A 19,559-nucleotide genomic window follows, 5' to 3' on the forward strand; every position below is an offset into this window, starting at 1 on the left:
TCTATCTATCTATCTATCTATCTATCTATCTATCTATCTATCTATCTATCTATCTATCTATCTATCTATCTATCTATCTATCTATATCATTCAGTAGGTCCATTACACATTAAGCTTTGAAAACAAACATTGCATGTCAGTTTGATGAGGATCTTATTAAAGAATGATCTGCACTTTTTCACTGAGGCTTAAATATTTATACCTAAACTTATAATGGCCGTTTGTCTGCAAAAATCCACTTAACTGTGTAGAAGAGACTGAATCAGCATGAGGAGGAATGCATGAGACGATCCACAGGTTCTATATATTTAGAAAAACATTTTGTTCTTCATCATCACCTGCTGCCAGAAGATTTCACCTAAATAGAAACATTGATCTACTACCATTCAAGAAATAATCCAGTAATATTCTCATGGTAACAACAGCTCTGGCAAGGCATTTTAATATCTACTAGTTTGACTGAATATGTATTCCTGATTTATCTTAATGATTTCAAACAAAATCACATTCTCCACATCCACAATAAACATTCTGAATGTCTATAAATTAATTTCATATCTCCATATTCCAAATATTACTGGTCAGCATTTGTATTATTTTAACTATACAAAAATGTTTTTCAGATATCTTAAATACATATTCAGTCAAGCTGATAAATGTCAGAACGGCCAATTAAAATGGGTTAACATTTCTAGATATATAACACTTAATTCTTAATAGTAGAATTTTGTTTTTTTTTACTTTCTACAATTCAGTTTCTGCTACAGAAATGTAATTTGGAAACTATATTATTACATTTAGGTCTAGGAATGTGATTTTGAATAGGAAGAATCTTATTTAGTGATATACAAATGGAAAAACAGAGGAGAGTGCTTTCAATAAATGTAGAAATGGCATACCATAGCCCACTTTATGTAAACTTATGCATTAACAACAGTCTTCGCCTTCGCCACCTTCTTCTCTTTTGTACCTGTAGCACTGTTTCTGTCTTTTAAACACATTCTCCTATTTTTATTTTATTTTTTGCATTCCTGCATTTAAATCTCTACTTTGTGGGGTGAAATAGGCAATTCCTGTTACATGTTGTCATGGTGATTCGTTGAATCGGTGCTCCATTGATAATGGCTTTTCATACTTGCTGCGCACGTGTTTAAATCTTTTCTACATATTTTTTTTTTTGCTTCCCCTATCCAAGAAGCATTAGTCTAATGGCTTCCACTTTACCCTTCTTTCGCAGTGTACTTCTTCTATTAAGCTCCTCCCATCATCACAGATGAACTCAAACCGAAGGACAACATTACAGGGAAGAAGAAAAAAAATGAAGAATACCAAGCGCCACTCCTCCCTTCAATCAGCCTTTCTCTCTCTTCACACAGTCTTCCATTGAACCTTCCTCCACTTAAAAAGTAGTGTTCCTTCATTTGTGTCTCTGCTCCCTTTGTTCCCCTTTCCCCACCTTCCTCCTTGCTGCTTTCTCTCAGTGTTTCTCCACGAGGTCTCGCTCACTCTCTCCAGTCTCTGGCCCTCATGTATAATTGAAGGCTGCTGCTGACAGACGGAAACCAGGAGGAAAGATAGAACGACAAAAGGAGAAGGTAGACAGAACTAAGGGGAGATTGAAAAAAACAGTTCTCAGTTAAGCTTGTCCACCTTTTTGTCATTTTGTTCTAAAGAGACCTTCATTTGTAAATTGATAGTAACATGATAAACTAATACCCACAATTCACCCAAACTATTTTAGTCATTGCTTATTACTAACACATTAGACTAGGAGTAAATTTATTTCAGTTTTTTTTATTCCAACATGTGCAATCATGAACCTCCGCTCTGAAGCTTTTACATGTCATTTATTCCACTTCCTATACAACTTTCTCTCACCTCAGTCTCAAACTTTCGCAGGGTTGACAAAGAAGGAGAAATGCAAAAAAGGGAGAAAGCCTGTGTGAAAAGTTTAGCCAAAAAGGTTGATTCAGGAAAAAAAATGTAGGAGTATAGGAGCATAGTTTCCTGCATAAATACATGCAACATGAGTCATGATCTACAGGCAGAAAGAGATGAATCAGCCACACTGGGGGTTTCTACCTTAGGTTGTGGCATTACAGTCAAACGCAAAGAAAGAATGACATGTGAATCGGCTACTGACAGACAATCTGTGCGCCTGAAAGGACCCATAGGAAGGCCTCTTAACTCTGATTGGACAGAGTTGCAGCCATAGACGGATGAATGTTCAGCGTTGCATTAGCAGCACAGTCGGTGAGTTTGTTGTTTTCAGAGTGCATTAGAAGCTAAACAAGGACAGAATTAGGATTACCCCAGAGAGCCACGTGGCTATCATCCCAGGCCGACATTCATTGGTCACCTGCAGTAAAATAACAGTCAGTCTGAGGCATTTGTTTCTAACCTGCATGGCAAACAGTATCCTTTTTTGTGTGACCTGTGTATCTGCCATTTCTTAATCTTACTGCCGATTGTATATTTTCTTTCCTTAGTGGTTTACGGACCTGTGTATAATGTCTTTCTGATCATATACTTACTGCTTATGCAATGTGCAATGCAACAACGCTCAGTTTGCCAAAATGTGTCACTTGCTTTTGAGAACATTATTCCAAAGGACTGCAACCAACTGCTTCTGTAGTAAATCATTTTAGGAATCATGTAGAGTTAATATAAGAGAAACATTGTACAGACATGGAAATTTATGCTCCTGAAAATGTGTTTATATCAATTACTTCAGGTCTAAGAAGACTGTTGGTTGTACCTTAAACCCATTTCATTTCCTCTAAACTGATTTTCAAAGTAGTGGAAAAAATCAATTATATGAAAAACTCATAGTTAAAATGCATTTATGCATAACTGTAGCGCTAAGCCCTAATGATCTGCTGATATTGTACAACAATGTTTGCAGGTATTCATCATATGAAAAAAGAAGAGATTATGTTTTGTGACTTGAACATACGGTAGGATAAGAGATGCAACTGAAATTTGCACACAAAAAAAAACCAAATGCATGTTTACCACTTTTGCTGATGCCAATAAACAAATCATGATCTGAACTGCACCAAAATGCTCCTTCAGGCTTCTTGTCTTTCTTCTACGTTTGCATCACTTAATTGTTTGAAAACAATCTTACATAACCACATGGTTATTTTTCCTTCTGAATATACAGTGCTTTGAAGTATTTGTCCCCTGACAAATGTTTTAGATGCGCCACCCTTAAAGGAATCAACTTTGCAGTTTTCTTTTAACATTTAGCCTGAAAAGCCTATAAGCCAATGACAGCATTTAAAATAAACTTTCTTCAGCATTTATAAGCCACTTAGATGTGGATTTGCTGGTACACTCTGACTCTCAGTGTTGTTGTCCTTGGGTAAGACACTTCACCCATATCATCTACTGATGGTGGTTAGAGGGGCCAGTAGCACCAGTGTACAGCAGCCTCGCTAAAGCACTTAGGTCAAGTCTCCTGACTTGAAAAAGTGCTATATACTATAAGTACCATTTACCATTACCATAAATTTTAGCCCGTATAGTGATATTTAATATGCATATTCTTCATTTCAAGAAGTTAATTTAATAAAATGAAGTTATCGACCTTTTGTGCTTATTGTCTCCAACAGACTGGATTCAACTACAAAATAATTCAAGCTTATTATTCTCTTAATTGCTTCCTTTTTTTATCCCCCAAAGTCAAAGCCGTACCATATAGTAAAAAAAAAATAAAAAATTGATTACATCAGACAGTCTAACCAATGTAGGCTTAATAAGTTTATTTGAAACGATAAAATAGAAAAAGACAATGCAGGAAAAATATGACAAGAGATTGAAACACTAAACAATTGGAGCTTTTTAAAAAAAAAAGACCTCGAAAGTAGGCTTTCTTAAGTGCAAATTAGAATAGATAAAAAAAAGCAACATTTATTTCCAAAGTACCTTATCTTTCTGCCACCAGTAAATTAACACATTTTGTTTCCACAGGATCATCATTTCACACTAATCATACTGCATCACACAGTCCCTCTGCTAAAGTTCTCTATCTATAATAATTTTATTATTTCTCAAAACTGACTCATTATGACTGAATTTTAGGATTTTTAAACTTACAACTGAATGATTATCGGTTTAGTAAAGCTGGTTATATTGGCTTGAGCAGCAAAAATCCGTCTCAGAGCCCCTAAATAAATCCAGTAACTCACAGTTAGCTCACAATTACGGTTAAAATTATTCACATCTCTGACAATTTTGAATTAAAGTTATTTATTTTTATTTTAACAACATGTTTCTCCATTGGGAAATACATTCATTTGGTGGAGCAGAGCTTAAACCTGATAGTCTAGGAAGGAGATAAAGATAAGGAGGATGGAACGGAGGCCTTCATGCTTCAAGGACTTTCACCTCATTACCAAAAATAGCAGCATTGGAAACGTGGTAAAAGCATCTCAGCAGCTATAAGAGAAGTAAGGCTGCTGCAACTAATTTGCCAAATTGACTAATCTGTCTATAATTTTTTCAATTAATCGATTAACAATCGGATAGCAAAAGGTTCCTATCCTTTTGCTATCCGAATATATCTGACTATACTGCAGAAGACTTTTTCTGAAATTAGACAAGGTGAAACCAAAACTTTTTCACTTGAGGAGTTCTGGTTAGAACATATTGACAGACGGAAAAGTTTTTGTTATCTTAAATTAACATGTTAATATTTTTTAAACAATTTTGGTATAGTTACTGCTCTAATTGGGTTGCTCTGTTAGCTAAAGATACGTTTTAAAGCCTCTATACTGCAGCTAATGATTAATCGATTACCAAATTAGTTGACGATTATTTAAATAATCGATTAATTGCAATTAATCCGATGAATTGTTTCTGTGCTAAAGAGCAGTTTGACTTAAAGCTGGCAAATGCTTTTCCCATCAAATATTAAGAACCATGTTGTTTTTTTAATAATAAAAAAAATCCTTCTCACATTGTCTTTTTACCAATTATAAAGTAAAATGTAAAAAAAAAAGTCAATTTCTGCAAAACGTATGATCTATAGAGAACAATGGCAAAACACAGTTTAAACACACACACATAAAAAAAAACACATACAGGATTTTTCATGTTTTACATTCAAGTTTCTATAAAATACCTTATATAATTTATTTCAGAGAAGGGTTAATCTAGGCTGCTGTTTTTGTTGGATTTATACTGCAATGACATTTAAAGTTAACCCCAGGAGAGAAGTGCAAGGTCCTATTATTTCTTCCCATTAGAAAATTTAGTTCTAGCGACTTAGAGATCAGTCTTTCCTACTTTAAATAAGTAACCTGAAGAGTTAAAAGTATATAAAGTTATGACAGACATGAAGAACCTCCAGTGGCTTATCTGCAAAAGAAAGTGCTTTTCTTGCAAAAACTGTCAGCAAATTACAGCATAAAAAAGTTAAACAAATCCCACAAATAAAAAGCTTCAAATTTAGCAACCAAATAAATGACACCTGAACATGTTTACATTTACAAAAGAAATTATATTCAAGGCTCAGTTTCAAGTCAAAGTGATCTGGGAGTCGTTTTATTTCATAACCTGGTAGAAGAAGAGAACAGTGACGACAAGGAAACCAAGAACCCACCAATAGGAATCTGCAGAGAGATAAAACAACAAAGTTTTTTTTTTAGACACAAGAGAAAGAAATGCTAAAGGTATAAACTCAAGTACATTTTCTTGAAATAGGCCAACTTAACTGAGGTATAAAATTCTATTTTGAAAAAGTGATCAGAAAACTAAAAAGTAAAGTTTTTATAATCGAGAATATTTATATTAAACATTAAAAGTCTAACAGTTTGGTCAACTTTGTGCTTTTCTTGCACTGAACATTATCTAAACAGCCTATTAAGTACATGTGACTGTGTTTCTTAGGCTCTTTGAAATTATTTCACTATATTGATAGGTTACTAAAATCACATTAGCTTTGCAGTTTGCAGCAGATACATACCTGGTTGGGGGCTTTCTAGTACTATACTGATATATAGTGGATCATCCAGTGCTGGGTGGGAAACCTTGCAGGTAATCTTGGTTCCTGGTGAAAAACTGGGGGGGACTGACAGGTGAGAGGACAGAGAAAATGTCCCGTCCCCATGCTGCCGATGACTGCTCAGAGAGCCCTGATGTGGGAAGAGTTTTGGCTCTGTTTCTGTCGGAGGGAGAAAGAACCACTCCATCTGAAAGGCATGAGAGAGAGGGTGATAATGACTGATAATCAGGAAAATACTATTATTAGAAATACATTTTGTGTGGTTGATTTTTTTTTCCATGTCACTGTAGAGGATTTTGTTTTTATATTTTATTTTATAAGCATTTTAGCTATAAAGAACTGAAGTTCGTTTATGTAAAAGGTGCAAATCTGCCTCCACTAAAGTTTTTCTCTTAATCTGTTAAACATTAACCTGTTGATGGTCTATGAGCATCGAAAATTTTAAAGAAAGGTTTTTTAAAGATGGAGTATTTTAACTCTTCAACCACTGCATTTCTGTGTTGGTTTGACCACAAATGTTTCTTTTTTAAGGAGAGGTTAATAAGAAGGACCACAAGGGGGCGATATAAGAAGCCTTTCCATCAGAGAACAACAGAAAGTGGAAGCTCAAGTTTTTTCACGACCTCTTTCTGCTACAAATACACAGATTGTGTGAATATATATACGACTCCCACATCAAGAAATATTTGTTATGCTCATATTTGCACTATGCTATTTGAAAATGGTTTAAGTGTTGAGAGAATTGTTAGTCTTTCAGCCACTTATTACATTTGTGGCTGAAGATGGAAAACTTTTCACTGATGTAAGGCAGATAGCTGGATCTGTGACCAACAAGGCTGAATGAGAAATGCAATATGATATATCTTGCCAATATCAACAGTGACTTCCATGATGAATCTGCAGTTCATGGGTAAAGAGCAGCCGGACATATGCTGAGGTTGATAATTTGCTGCTTCTGTTACATGGATTTACTTCAGGGTTTTTCACACTTGCCTAGCAGAGTGACAGCCCTTGAATGTGCAAAACAATTAATCCTGCACAGAAATCAATTTAAACATTATCTCATGTTAAAACTTGGAACCGTTAAACATATTAATCCACTCATTTTAATGTTGTGCATAGCTCTTTTACTTTTTCTGATTGTATTGTTTTTCAATGTCACTTTTCTAGTCACTGAAACATGCATTAGGTTATACAGTAGTTTTGTGACAGCAGTGATTTTCTTTATGTATTTTTCTTAATATTTAGTCAATAAAACTGAAAGACTGCTTTGTTAAATTATTTTTACATCTACTTTGCGGGTAAAAAATGGTCCTCCTAATTGTCAATCATTCTGGTGATGTGTTTACATAAGCCGTCCTACGTGCTCGCCCCATAAGCTATCTTTTTCTGGTCATAATCACTTTCAGGTGTATATTTGTGGTGAGCGACGCTTTCAGACAGTCATTGAAGCTCACCTTTCTCACCACGGTTCTTTGAAAATGGCCAAGGGTCGTCAATGCAGACGTTCGGACACAGTAAGTTTGTATAAGCTATGACAACAGCAACTTTTAAACAGAGCGTGCACAAGGAGAAATGGCCTTGTGAACGCTCTCGCACGCTTAACAGGTGTTCTCTCTCGTGAGCAGGTACAGGGTTGTGCAATTGCCTTTTTTTAAGTGTAGAGGGGGCTTCTTTTAAAAAATTCGCGAAAATCCTCAACAAAACTGTTAAGATAAATAAAACATTGAAAGAATTTACCATTTAAAGCGAAGACAACAGAAGAATTCATATTACCTAATATCTAATACTTTCAACCTAATTTACTTTAATAACATTGTATGTTTCTCTCCTAATAAATAAATGCTCATGGCTATTCTAAAAGGCAGCTGTATGTAAAAACACATTTACTAACCTCTGCATCTAATGGATAGTATTTAGCACAGTGACAGCTCAACGTCTGTGGAGTTTTTTTTAAGACTAACTTCTCCTCCGACAGAGAAACCTGCGGTGGTTCTGGGAAGAAAATTAACAAGTGGAAAAGGTATACAGTAAACAAAAAAAAGCATGGCTGCTTAAAATGATGGTAAGATCAGATTAGAGATAAACTTACGATTGATACGGAGCTGGATGACCTGCTGGGCATGAAAAGGACCCAGATTGACTGTACAGATGTAGGTTCCTTCATCTACAACCTTCAGCTCCGTCAGACTCATGGAGACGTTCCCCTCACTGAGGACCTGAGCAGTATCCACCATAGAGCCTTTTCTCTCACCATGAACTAAACACAGAAAGTCATATAGTAATATTCTCCTTACTCTGATTACTGCTTTCCAGTTGTTATGGTGCCACTTTAAAAGGAAATATGTTATTAAGTAGTATTCTTTTTTTGCATGTGAAAGTAAAACAAAAGGATTTTCACATTTTTGCCTTTTTGAAAGGTTGTGTAAGGTGACTGAAAGATGAATTCAATTTGATACAATTTGCAGCTTCACAGCTACAGTAAAGATCATAGTAAGGGATCTGCCTCAACACCTGCATGCTTATCTTAAACTTTTAAACATAAGCCCCGGTTATACTGCAGTATATTCAAATATCCTTTATTTATAAGTGATGATATGTTTCTATAAATAAATTTTGTATAAATTAAATCATGTGATTTTTATAGCTGATTAAAGTTGGCAAGGTTGCAGGTGACCATCTCCAGTAGGGGAGTGAGATGCAAGGCATATACATGCTTACAGGTGCTGAAGGGCGGCTTTGCCTGCATGTTTTTGGACTGTGAGAAAAACCCAAGGCCTACCTTAGGGAAACTCACAGATCCATGGAGGAGAACCTTCAGACTCCATGCAGGAGATCCCAAGCTGGGATTTGGACAAAGGAACTTCCTGCTGCAAGGCAACAGTACTATTGACTGTACTGCAGAAAGTTTTGAGTGAGATAAAGCTACCTAGTTCATAGTTCCTTTAAGATATTTTACATTATCTTTATCTCAGTAAGTGTCTTATTCGTGCACCTTATAATATATGCTCTTTAGTAGGCTTTACAAACTGAATATCTCACCTAAATCCATTGGGGGGGCTGTTTGGCACATAAAACATTCAATTCTACTGTTTACTCTTTATAACACTCACCCACTGGGGCCCCTTCTGTGTCATCTAGCCTTGACTTCATCTCAAGCACTTTCCTGCCTTTCCCTCTGTGCTGTAGACGCCATTCAAGGCCAACTTCTGGTGCTAATGTTGCTTCCTCCTGCTTGAACCCGCAGTGGAGGAGAATTTCTCCTCTCAAGGGAGCAGAAACAGAATTGATGTCGGAGAATACCAGGAATATCACTACAGTCCAAGAAGGCAATGAAAGCAGGGGAAATATTATTATAAATTAAGTTTTTTACAAAGAAAAAAAAATCTGGATGTTTTTCCTTGTTAGATGCAACATTGACCTTTGTAATTTACCTTTAGTTAGCAGAGTTCCTGATTGGCTGAGAGGTAAACTGAGCTTGTTTTGCGTTAAGGTCTGCTCATATTTATCAACTGGTAGTGTTTGAAGAATGAGTGACGTGCTGAAGTCGAGTCCCTCCACACTCAGAGAAACCATGAAATATGCTGGATCAGAACTTTCCGGAAGTCCTCGAGGAGTGTAACGACTTATCTCACACATCACCTCCTGCTCGTTACAGTCTGCATGGAGCAACAGGGCAGCATTGGGGATCTCAGGCGAGGATACTGCCGAAATAGAATGAGACGGGTTCACAAACTGTGCAGCATTTACACCGATTAATAATTTTAGAACTAAAAGGAGCACCTTTGTTCTCAAACAGGAGGAGATCGGGATCAGGGACGGAGGGGGGAACAAATGGAGTTAGCGTGTCAAGTGATTCCTCTGGCCCCACAGGAACATCTCGAAGGACCAGAGTGGCAGGAGTTCGGGAGAAGAGAGCGCCACCTCCCATTCCTCCCAGTCCTGTTCCCTCCTCCACCAGAGAGCAGGAGAGAACTACATCAGCAAAGCCATCAGCTGGAAGACAATGTGAAGAAAAACAATTTCTCAGAGGCTCATAAAATTGTTTACTTTAATGAAGTAAATTATCAAATAATTATTTTATTTGATGGTAAAATGAAACTAGAAAGAGATAAACATGGAAACTTCTTCCATGGATCAGACTTTTTTTTTATCACTGATGCTCCATTGGATTGAAATCTGCAAAATGTTGAAGCCAAGTCAGATTCTCAAATACTGTTATGTTCTTCTTAAACAATTCTAAAACCCACTTTTCAAAGAAAAAGCTTATGATATTTCTAAGAGAGGCTACAGTGAACATGCAAATACTGCAAAATACTTTGTCAGGTGGTTCACATATCAATAACCCACAGATTTCAGGATCAAAGGTTTCCCTGCAGAACTCCAGTGTCTAATTTCTTTCTCCACTAAAGGTGCATTGTTTTCAGGTGAACAAGCACCAATCCATCAACTGGATGTTAAAGAAAATATAATCAGTCATACCAGACACATTTATCCCACTGCTTTATGGTCCTGTATAGATTCTTTTACACATTACTCTCTGTCACCTTTTGAAAGTGATTTGGCCTCCTATTTAACCTTTTGGGCAGGTTTAAAAGCTGCTGGCCTCTGTGTATCTTAAGATAGACATTTGTCCTGTTCAACAGATAAAATGTAAGGACAAAATCTTAATTGCTGTCACACCTGTGAAGAAGATGCTCCTTTTTATTTTTTATTTGTTTGGTCATTGATGACTGTCAGGAAGCAACATTTCTCTCTTGTAAAGATTATTTGATTGTATATTTTTTACATGGGCATTTAACTGGGATGTGAAAATGGGTTTTGTGCATATTTGCATTTCCTAATTTGTACATTTTTTTTTACAAATATAGTATTTTATTGTTTTTTTTTAGTCATTGCTTCTTTTTACACACCTTTTTAGTATTAATCTTCAGATGAAAAAGCAAGTTTACACTAAGAAATAACAGTTTTCTTTTTCTCTTCAAACTCACCAAAATATTCTTACAGTTAAGATCATTTTCAGGTATTTCTAATAAGGAATAGGCTACTTAATAAAAACGTGGATATGAAAAGCTGTAAGATTCAACTTTTAATTGCTGCAACCGAGCCACAAGCAAACACTGACATTAGTATGAGTAATCTTACCATTAACGAACGTCAAAAAGCATCCGAAAAATAATATTTTAATCATCGTCAAGGAGGAAAAGATCCGTATACTTTTAGCTGAAAAAATGAAAGAAAGAATGCACCACAACGCTTTCACTTTTGATTTCACCAAGCTATAAACGCGTCATAATGATGGTGGCTTTCTAACGCACAAGATAGATTTTGGACCGATTCTTCGCCTCATCTGTGCCAATCATTAACTAGACATTTTTAGCTGTCATAAAATATAAAGTTACACTCGGAAGGAGTAGAGGTGCGCAGATAGGATCTGCATTGGACATGCGCAGAGCGCAAAACCTTATGGAAAATGAAAGCACGCGCAAAAGCTTCAACCAATCAGAGAGCGGTGCAGATAGAGTCATGGGTTACTATGGTAACATTTCATACAGGTATTCCTAACAATATTAGGCATATGAAGACAGAAATATTTTTAATTGTTACTCTTGCTTTAAATGAAAAATATTAAAAAGGTTTCTGGTTTCAAACTTAGAAAATTTTTGTTCAATTTTACAAACTTCAGAATTTTATCAATATTTTTCATGGAATTGTGTCTAAACCTCAAAGTTTGTTGTATTCAAACCATGCTGTGCAACATGGTTCTAAAATATTTGATCTACACCTCGATTTTTTGAGGCATAAACCAGAATTTGAACTGTAAACGGTATTCCCAGGAGTTTTTTAATTTAAATCTCACAACATTTCATCTTGCAAGGTAACAAGATCATATATTTGATTTGTGGAAAAATACAGGTACATCCATGAATTCAGGGTCAGAAGGCAACGCCGTCACAAAGAAGACTGATGACTGATGACATTTCATCATGCTCTCTTGACTCCTTTTATAACAACATTTAATCTCCTACATTACAGTGTGAAACAATGAATTATGTAAAGTTAGCCTCTTTTTTTTTGTTGCATAAAAGTAGTTTTATTTGAAATTACCAAATAATTCTACTGTATAAGGTTTTTCCAGCTTGAGGCAATGCAAACAAAACAGATGAGTTAAATCAACAAATCTGAGCATTGGTTTTTATAGGTTGAAGCTAAAAATCCATCTAAACCATCTTCCAAGCACATTGTTAAACATTAATATACCTGTAAAACGTTAGTTAGTTAGTTAGTTAGTTAGTTAGTTAGTTAGTTAGTTAGTTAGTTAGTTAGTTAGTTAGTTAGTTAGTTAGTTAGTTAGTTAGTTACCTGTTAGCTGATTTGTTGGAAAGTTGATTAGCTAGTTTTTTTGTGAGTTGGTTGGTTGGTTGGTTGGTTGGTTGGTTGGTTGGTTGGTTGGTTGGTTGGTTGGTTGGTTGGTTGGTTGGTTGGTTGGTTTAAAGAGAACAGTTGACTTAACAGTTCTCTTTCTTAAAGGAAGCCACGATATCTCTGGTGAATCCGTGCCTGTGTGGTTTTCTTTTTCCTGCATACGATGGTACTTACCACTCAGTCACTTTGCAACCCAATTTTTAAGAAACTATATGATAAGGGCATCACAATGGTGTATATAAGTAAAAGACGGAAAAATATGTATTATACCAATTTATTCATATTAACATAACAAAGTTTTTGCATTCAAATACAACCTTCAAATCATTCAAGAACAATCAACATGTTAAGTAATTATTAGAACTTTTTATTTATAGTTTATGATAATCTAACTGTCTTTTAATGGCTTTATGGAGATGTTGTTTTGCTTATATCTTACAAATAGCTTTAACTGTTATTGCTTTTTTTTTTTTAGTTCTCCTGCATGATCTTGTTAATCCAGTCTACATAGTTTGCTACTTTGGTATAAAATCCATAAGTTCCTTCCCTTCCACATTTAAGCCCCCAGCTGACAATCCCTGCAGCCCAGAATCGACCATCTGCAGATTGTAGAGTGAAGGCACCCCCACTGTCACCTTGGCAAGAGTCTTTCCCACCTTTAGGAGTTCCAGCACAGAACATGTTGTCTGTCAGTATTGGTGCATTGGACCGTCCCTTCAAAGAATTGCTGCATACCTCCTGAGACGCCACTGGAATATGCACGTACTTCAGCTTTTTTGTTTGATACTGACTGTTGTTTTTGTATGTAACCCCAAACCCAGAAACCATCCTGAAAAAGTAAAAGGTTTGCACCTCAAAAGATCAGTTATGTAAAACAAATATGCTTTTCTTGTGACTATTTGCTGCTGTTTCCTTACCCTATTATTGTATCCTCATATTCATCATCTTTTGCTGGCAAACACAGAGGCATTATTGATGCTTTGAAGGTGACTGGGTCTTGCACTTGTATCAGTGCAATATCATTGTCAAAGTTTAATTGGTTCAGGTTATGGTATTCAGGATGAACATGGATTGCAGTCACATTTAGTGAAGGTGTTTTTCTAAGCAGGCCAACATCAGTATGTCCAATGTAAATCTAAAAAAAAAAAGGTAAAAAAATATATATATTTTTTTATTTACATGTCAGTGGATAAATGTAGAACTTTACAGCGGACTACTTACATTTATAGACTCAGGTGTTGCTACTTCTCCTTTAGTTACAACCACATGAGCTGCAGTCAAAATCCAGCGATCAGCTATGATCATAGCCCCCCCATCGCCTGATGTTGAACTTATTAGAGCTTGCCAGGGAATAGTGTCCTCTGGAGCATCATCTCCTCCAATGATTCTCTGATAGTTATTAAAGTGCTTTGTTGGTCGACCACAAACTGCATAGAATATATACTCATAGTCATAAAGATAAAAAGAAATCAAGGTGTTCACTGAAGTTATGAAAGACAAACTGTAATACCTGGTAGGCATACTGGTTTTAAAATAACCTCTTGGTTGGACCTCCACTGTCGATCTGCCTCACAGATGAGTGTAACTAAGCAAAATAAAGCAAATACAAAAAATTATCAAAGCTATTTATAATATTTCCATGTTTGGTCTTCAAATAAAATATATAAAAATAATTTGTTACTGTTTGCACAATATTCTCATAAAGGTATGGTGGAGGATGTTCTTTTTCTAGGTGGATCATCAAAATAAGTGGTCCTGCTAATTGTCAATCATCCTGGTGATATTCTGTAAAAGTTTAAAAAACAATCCACTGGACTTGGTTTCCAAGGTTTGAAGAAGCCGCTGTACTGTGTTGAGCCATGCGTCTGTGAAGAGGTTGTTTGGTTTCTCCAATATAAAGATCACGGCATCTTTAGATAAACCAAACAACCTCTCCACAGACGCATGGCTCAACACAGAAGAGCAGCCTCCTCTGGACAAAACGCCGCAGTACATCTACACCTTGTGGACAAAGGACATTCTTTTGAGGACCAGAATGTTCACATTCTGGATAAAGAAAATATGTGGTTTGAGAGGGGCGTGAAGGAAGCCATCTATGTTAAGAGAGAAAAACCAACTTTAAACAGAGGTGGTGGACTCAGATTGCAGCTTCCAAAAATTTACAATTCAGTTATAGAGATGATCCCTTCCAGATATCACCACAACCCCACCACAGAGGAACAAAGTACCTCCTCTCTTCAGCCGGTGAACAATACCTCTTTAACGACCGACCCTTAACAATTATAGACAGGTTTCAGGTATTACAGTAGACAATCCCCCCCTTTAACGACCAACCTTCAGAATCATAGACAGGTTTCAGATATTACAGGCTAACAATGGAACCGAACGACCCACTCATCGATTTTCATATGCATGTTTCCATTGTCCATGTGCATTTTTTTTTAAAGTGGAGAGGGCTGGTCTTTTCAAAAATTCACCAAAAATCACCCACTTTACCTTTAAAGTTACTAATTTGTCACATCGTATGTGACAAATTAGTCAAATTAGTTTAGGATTAGCAAACACCATACAGTACATAGTCTTTTATGGTGACCAAGCTCACAAACAGCCAAAAGAGAAACACAGCTTCCTCTGTGTATGTCAACCACTCTAGACTATATTGATTAAGTGCCTTAAAAATGCATTTCTATTTGTTGAAAAAGCCACATCTGTACAATACTGTTTAGACTAGCAAATAAATTAGAGGAAACTACATCTACAAAAATGTTTATTAACGTTAAATTGATTTGCACTGTATGCAAAATAAAACATTATAATAAAGAACTTTCATAAAAAATTCCTGACAAAAGCAGTGCAACCTCTTGAAGATATGTTACCAGTGAAAATATACACATTGTTTATCTCTATCTCTAAAGTTAGTGCAGAATCAGTGAAAAATTCCTCATATAAAACGTCTTACCATTACTGCCACCAAATGGAGAATAAAATGGTTCATTGCAGTGATACTGAACTTTAGACAGATACTGATTCTGGAAGCCAGACAGGAAAGTTACTCCCCCATTTAACAGAGGCTCAGGTTCTCCACAATCAATAACTGTGGCAGAGAGAAAAAAAAAGATTTAGTATTTTGTTAGCAAGAAAATGTTCAGAGTTTGATTGTTAAAATTGTTCAATTCAATGGCTTCAGATCCGCCTTGTATAAGCTTGATGCTAACATACTGTGGCATTCTGGCAGTGGGAGGTGCCAATCTCCGTTACTTTGGCACACAGCAGAGAAGCTCTCTATCTCCTGACCATTCTGACCCAAAAAAAAGTAGGACATTTTGTTAAAACAATGCAATACTACAATTAAAAAACAGGAAATTATTTCCAAGCCTACCGCCATTAGTTTGTATCCTTGTTCACAGCGCACATAGATAGGATCTCTGTAGAAGTATTCAGTTAAGGAAGGAGTGACCTTTCCTCGAGCTACTTTACCAGGAACTGGACACTTTACTCCTGATGTGAAAGCATAAATATGTGTTATCAGCCACACATTCAACCTTTTAATAGTCTAATATTCCTTTGACCCCCCCCCCTCCTCACTGGATGTGCTGTAGTCCAGGCTCCATCCATTGCTTCGGCCCTGATCATCAATGTGGTAGTTCAGCGTGACAGTGTTGGAGTTTGTGTTAATCAGTCCTGGGCTTCTCCCCCCACACAGCCTCATAGACTCTCTGTTAGGGATGCTCACCTCAAAGAAAAAGAAGGTCAGGTTTTAATCAAATATTTAAATATTATAGTCATATCTACTGTCATTAAAGGTACAGAGGACAATCTTTTTTTTTCCGGGTAGATCATCTAAATAAGCGGTCCCTCTAATTGTCAGTCATTCTGGTGATAAGTTTACGGAAGGCAGTCCTACTTGCACATCATGTTAGCTATCTTTTTCTCTGCGCATGTGCACTATCAGGCGTATATCTGTGGTTTCAGCCAGTCACTGAAGCACACCTTTCTCTACGCAGTTTTTTGAAAATGGCTGAGGGTCATAAGAGAAAAAGTGTCTACGAAGTGTATAAGAACAAAACAAAGGCATCAGAAGATGCAGATATATATCCCTGAATGCTTCACAAGGAAAGCTCTCCTTGCAAAGCATTATGGGATTTGCTGTCACAGCGGCCCGCTGTCGGGTACTAATAACAAAGATGGTGTAGGCACCACGCAGTGGAGGAGGAGTTATATGACCAACAGGGAGCAAAAAGCAGTGATCATCTGTCCAAACGGTAAGTTAACTGAGTTCACTATAGTCCCCACTCTATATAGAGATTGAGGGATTTAGGTGTTAGAGTTTTAAAAAGAGCGTGCACAAGGAGAAATGGGCTTGTGCATGCTTTCACACACACTCTAATAAACGTGTGCACAACCCTGTATCCTCTCAGGAGCAGGTACAGGGTTGTGCATGTGCATTTTTTAAGTTAAAAGAACGGGTCTTTTTTTAAAAACTCTCGAAAAATCCTCCACTATACCTTTAATGTCACTACACATGATTTAAGCTGTTTCCTGTTACCTCCAGCCAGTGATGGAGACAGTTTGGGCCTTCCTCCGTGTCCACACTCTCAATGTGAAACTTATCCGAGAAGTTAAGAGAGACAGAGAAGCCAGGCTCCACTGATATAATGTACTGACAAGACAAAGCATGTGGCGAGGGGTTCGGGTAACCTGGACTAAACAGGTGCCCTTCTACTTCATCAAATACTCCGCTGCTACAGGATACTGGACAAAAAGAAAGGAAAGTGTTCATGCAGTTCCTCGCATTAGCATAAATATTCATTCAAATTTTTTACATTTTCTCACATCAAAATCTCTATTGAAAAAAAGTTACATGGAATTTTATCTGTTTTGTTTTGCCACTAGCCATCTATATGACAAATGGAAACATGAAAGAAGTAAACTAAACTTTTGGTTGCAGGCAAAATACGAACGTTGAATGACATTCTTTATACAGAACCCCTGCAAAACATAGAGGTGGCAGCATTATGAAGTGGGATACCCCTCTTGGGCAATTACAGGGAAGGTGGTCAGAGTCTATTAGAAGATAGATGGAGCTAAATATGGGGCAATGCTTAAAGAGAGGTTTTATTGAGGCTTCAAAAAAGCTTACAGCCAACATTACAATAGAGGGGTTGAAATTAAATCCTATTCATAAATCAAAAGGATTGAGTCAAAATCAGGATATACTGTAAGTCTATTTGAAAACATATGATTATAAAATTGACATTTTGCAATAAAGAATTAAAGCTGAAATAGTATATTTTAATTTTTTTAAAGACTGCATAATGATATTGATAAAATGATAATTGCCTTCACTTGGCAATGACGTATTACTTTAGGCTGATCATTATACAAAATGGGACAATGAATGGCATGTATGGGATTGCAACTTCAACTCTTTCTTCTTTAAACCAATTAAACCAGAAATTATTTTATTAATATACTTCAGAAAAAACAAAACAAATCATTTCTAGTGTTATTTGCATCCATTTGCTCATTGTTTAAATTCAAGGTGGAAAGCGGTGACACCTTGCCATTACTTTAAGAAACAGATCCAGCATTCAATTATGATGTATTTCTGATCACAATTCAAAATGCATCAAGATAAATTTTTGATTTACCCACAATAAGTTTCCATAAACTTACAGGCGCAGGTACGCTGGTCTGAACGCAGCTCGTAGCCATGGTGACAGGCACACAGATAGGATCCCAGTGTGTTGAGGCAGATCTGAGAGCAGAGCGGACCCGATCCATCCAAAGGTTCTGGTGCAGAGCATTCATCTATGTCTGACGACAAGAATGTAAAAACACTATGTGGGATGTTTTCGATTCAAGATCATTTTTATTTGGCATGTGTGAAAGGACATTTTTCAAAGGCACCTATTGCTTGGTATTGAGCGGAGAATCCCACATTCTGGTGAAGATCCGGATTGTACTCATCTGACTGGAATATCAGAGTGAGTCTGTTTCCTGGAGATAAAATGGGCTGGTAACCGGGGTGATTTCCATCAGCAGAGTTCTCGTTGCCACAGAACTTTCCGAGCAGCTTTTCATCATATAGAACCTGCAAGGATAAGATCCTAAACATAATGAAGAAACACTACAGTGTAAATAAAAAGTAATTAGCGGACGGATTGTATGAATTCAATTCATTTTTAAGTTGATTTTACCTTGTTTTCTAGAAAAGAAAAAAAAGTAAAAGTCTGAATTGCTCCTATTATAATTAAAGATTGAAATTAATAAAATATTAGTTATAATCCTTAAATAAAGCCATTTGGTCAGTATCCTTAAAAAAATAGCTTGATAAACCCAATCTTTGCATACATTTAATAAATCTAATTTTATCTAGATCTAACAGTCAAATCTAATTTGACTGCTAGAGTCAAACCTTTGGGTTCCTAAAAATGTAGCATATTTTACAAACTATAAAGTGGAAATATGTGATAACATTATATATCTCTGACAGTAATTGAATCGTAGTAGCAGCCTGTAGAGGCCTCGATGTCCAGGTGTGTGAAGGTCAGGCTGATCTGGAAGCCCTCTGGCACACTAAGCTCCCACTGCTTCTGGAGGTTGGGGGGATAGGGCTGTGGATACTGGGGGGACTGGACTGCTCCATGCATCGGGGGTTCTGAGTCTGGCAGCGGGACACACTCACAGACCAGAACATGTTGAAACCTGAAAGGTGCATAAACAAGTTTGATCTGTTTATCAGTCTGTTTTGATTTGAGCTACTGGTCCAAAGTCGATTCAAACAGAAAAGAGCAAACACAGAGCCTGAACTGACTAAAGTGCAAAAGATACATATGACCATATCACATACCAAAGAATCATCTGCCTATTGAAATATGCTTATTCATTCGTGTGTCAAATATACGGTATTTTAAAATACATTCATAAGTTCAGGAATTTGCATTCTTTTTAGACGTTTAGAATCATATTAGAGGAAGTTAGATTAAAACTGTTTGATTTCCCCATGATAAGTAAAAAACAAAAAAACAAAAACAAAACAACAACAACAAACAAGAAACAAAATATTAACTCACCATAATATAAGAGACGCCCAAACAACCCTGGAATTGAATACATGCAT

The 19,559-nt window shown here is 36.4% G+C and overlaps 3 protein-coding genes across 3 annotated transcripts in view; 1 reads left to right on the forward strand and 2 right to left on the reverse strand.

Moving 5' to 3' along the window:
* vamp1 (vesicle associated membrane protein 1) overlaps positions 1–1,694 on the forward strand; it is a 6,065-nt gene extending 4,371 nt beyond the window's left edge. Inside the window, exon 5 of the mRNA XM_015370700.1 lies at positions 1,238–1,694. Within this exon, the coding sequence (XP_015226186.1) occupies positions 1,238–1,254 (17 nt within the window). The 3' untranslated portion in view covers positions 1,255–1,694. The remainder of the gene's footprint in view (positions 1–1,237) is intronic.
* A 2,066-nt stretch (positions 1,695–3,760) lies between these two features.
* On the reverse strand, positions 3,761–11,423 carry tapbpl (TAP binding protein-like). Its single transcript, XM_015370721.1, has 8 exons — positions 11,156–11,423; positions 9,794–10,006; positions 9,445–9,714; positions 9,124–9,324; positions 8,103–8,270; positions 7,905–8,005; positions 5,972–6,197; positions 3,761–5,618 (listed from the first exon to the last, which is right to left on the reverse strand). Exons 1-8 carry the CDS (start codon positions 11,199–11,201, stop codon positions 5,551–5,553), a joined length of 1,293 nt encoding a protein of 430 aa, XP_015226207.1. The 5' UTR covers positions 11,202–11,423; the 3' UTR covers positions 3,761–5,550.
* A 1,429-nt stretch (positions 11,424–12,852) lies between these two features.
* LOC107082193 (complement C1r subcomponent-like) lies at positions 12,853–19,559 on the reverse strand. The gene is made up of 13 exons (XM_015370734.1): positions 19,513–19,559; positions 18,931–19,144; positions 18,347–18,530; positions 18,113–18,253; positions 16,983–17,188; positions 16,022–16,169; positions 15,816–15,934; positions 15,656–15,734; positions 15,396–15,530; positions 13,947–14,021; positions 13,658–13,863; positions 13,354–13,571; positions 12,853–13,265 (listed from the first exon to the last, which is right to left on the reverse strand). The coding sequence occupies exons 1-13, from the start codon at positions 19,557–19,559 to the stop codon at positions 12,908–12,910; spliced, it is 2,130 nt and encodes a 709-aa protein (XP_015226220.1). The 3' UTR covers positions 12,853–12,907.

This window comes from Cyprinodon variegatus, unplaced genomic scaffold (genome assembly GCF_000732505.1).
Source record: "Cyprinodon variegatus isolate N-32 unplaced genomic scaffold, C_variegatus-1.0 Scaffold48, whole genome shotgun sequence".
Taxonomy (NCBI): Eukaryota; Metazoa; Chordata; class Actinopteri; order Cyprinodontiformes; family Cyprinodontidae; genus Cyprinodon; species Cyprinodon variegatus.

Excerpts from the sequence above, each read along its gene's own strand:
- tapbpl (XM_015370721.1), bottom strand. The coding sequence starts at position 11,201 with ATGATTAAAATATTATTTTTCGGATGCTTTTTGACGTTCGTTAATG. Across the intron at positions 8,006-8,102 it reads CATCCAGCTCCGTATCAATC|AACCACCGCAGGTTTCTCTG; the intron begins GTAAGTTTATCT and ends TTTTCTTCCCAG. Across the intron at positions 6,198-7,904 it reads ACTATCCATTAGATGCAGAG|ATGGAGTGGTTCTTTCTCCC; the intron begins GTTAGTAAATGT and ends CATGCCTTTCAG.
- LOC107082193 (XM_015370734.1), bottom strand. The coding sequence starts at position 19,559 with ATGCATGTATTCAATTCCAGGGTTGTTTGGGCGTCTCTTATATTATG. Across the intron at positions 18,254-18,346 it reads CGCTCAATACCAAGCAATAG|ACATAGATGAATGCTCTGCA; the intron begins GTGCCTTTGAAA and ends TCTTGTCGTCAG. Across the intron at positions 15,735-15,815 it reads AAGGATACAAACTAATGGCG|AATGGTCAGGAGATAGAGAG; the intron begins GTAGGCTTGGAA and ends TTTTTGGGTCAG.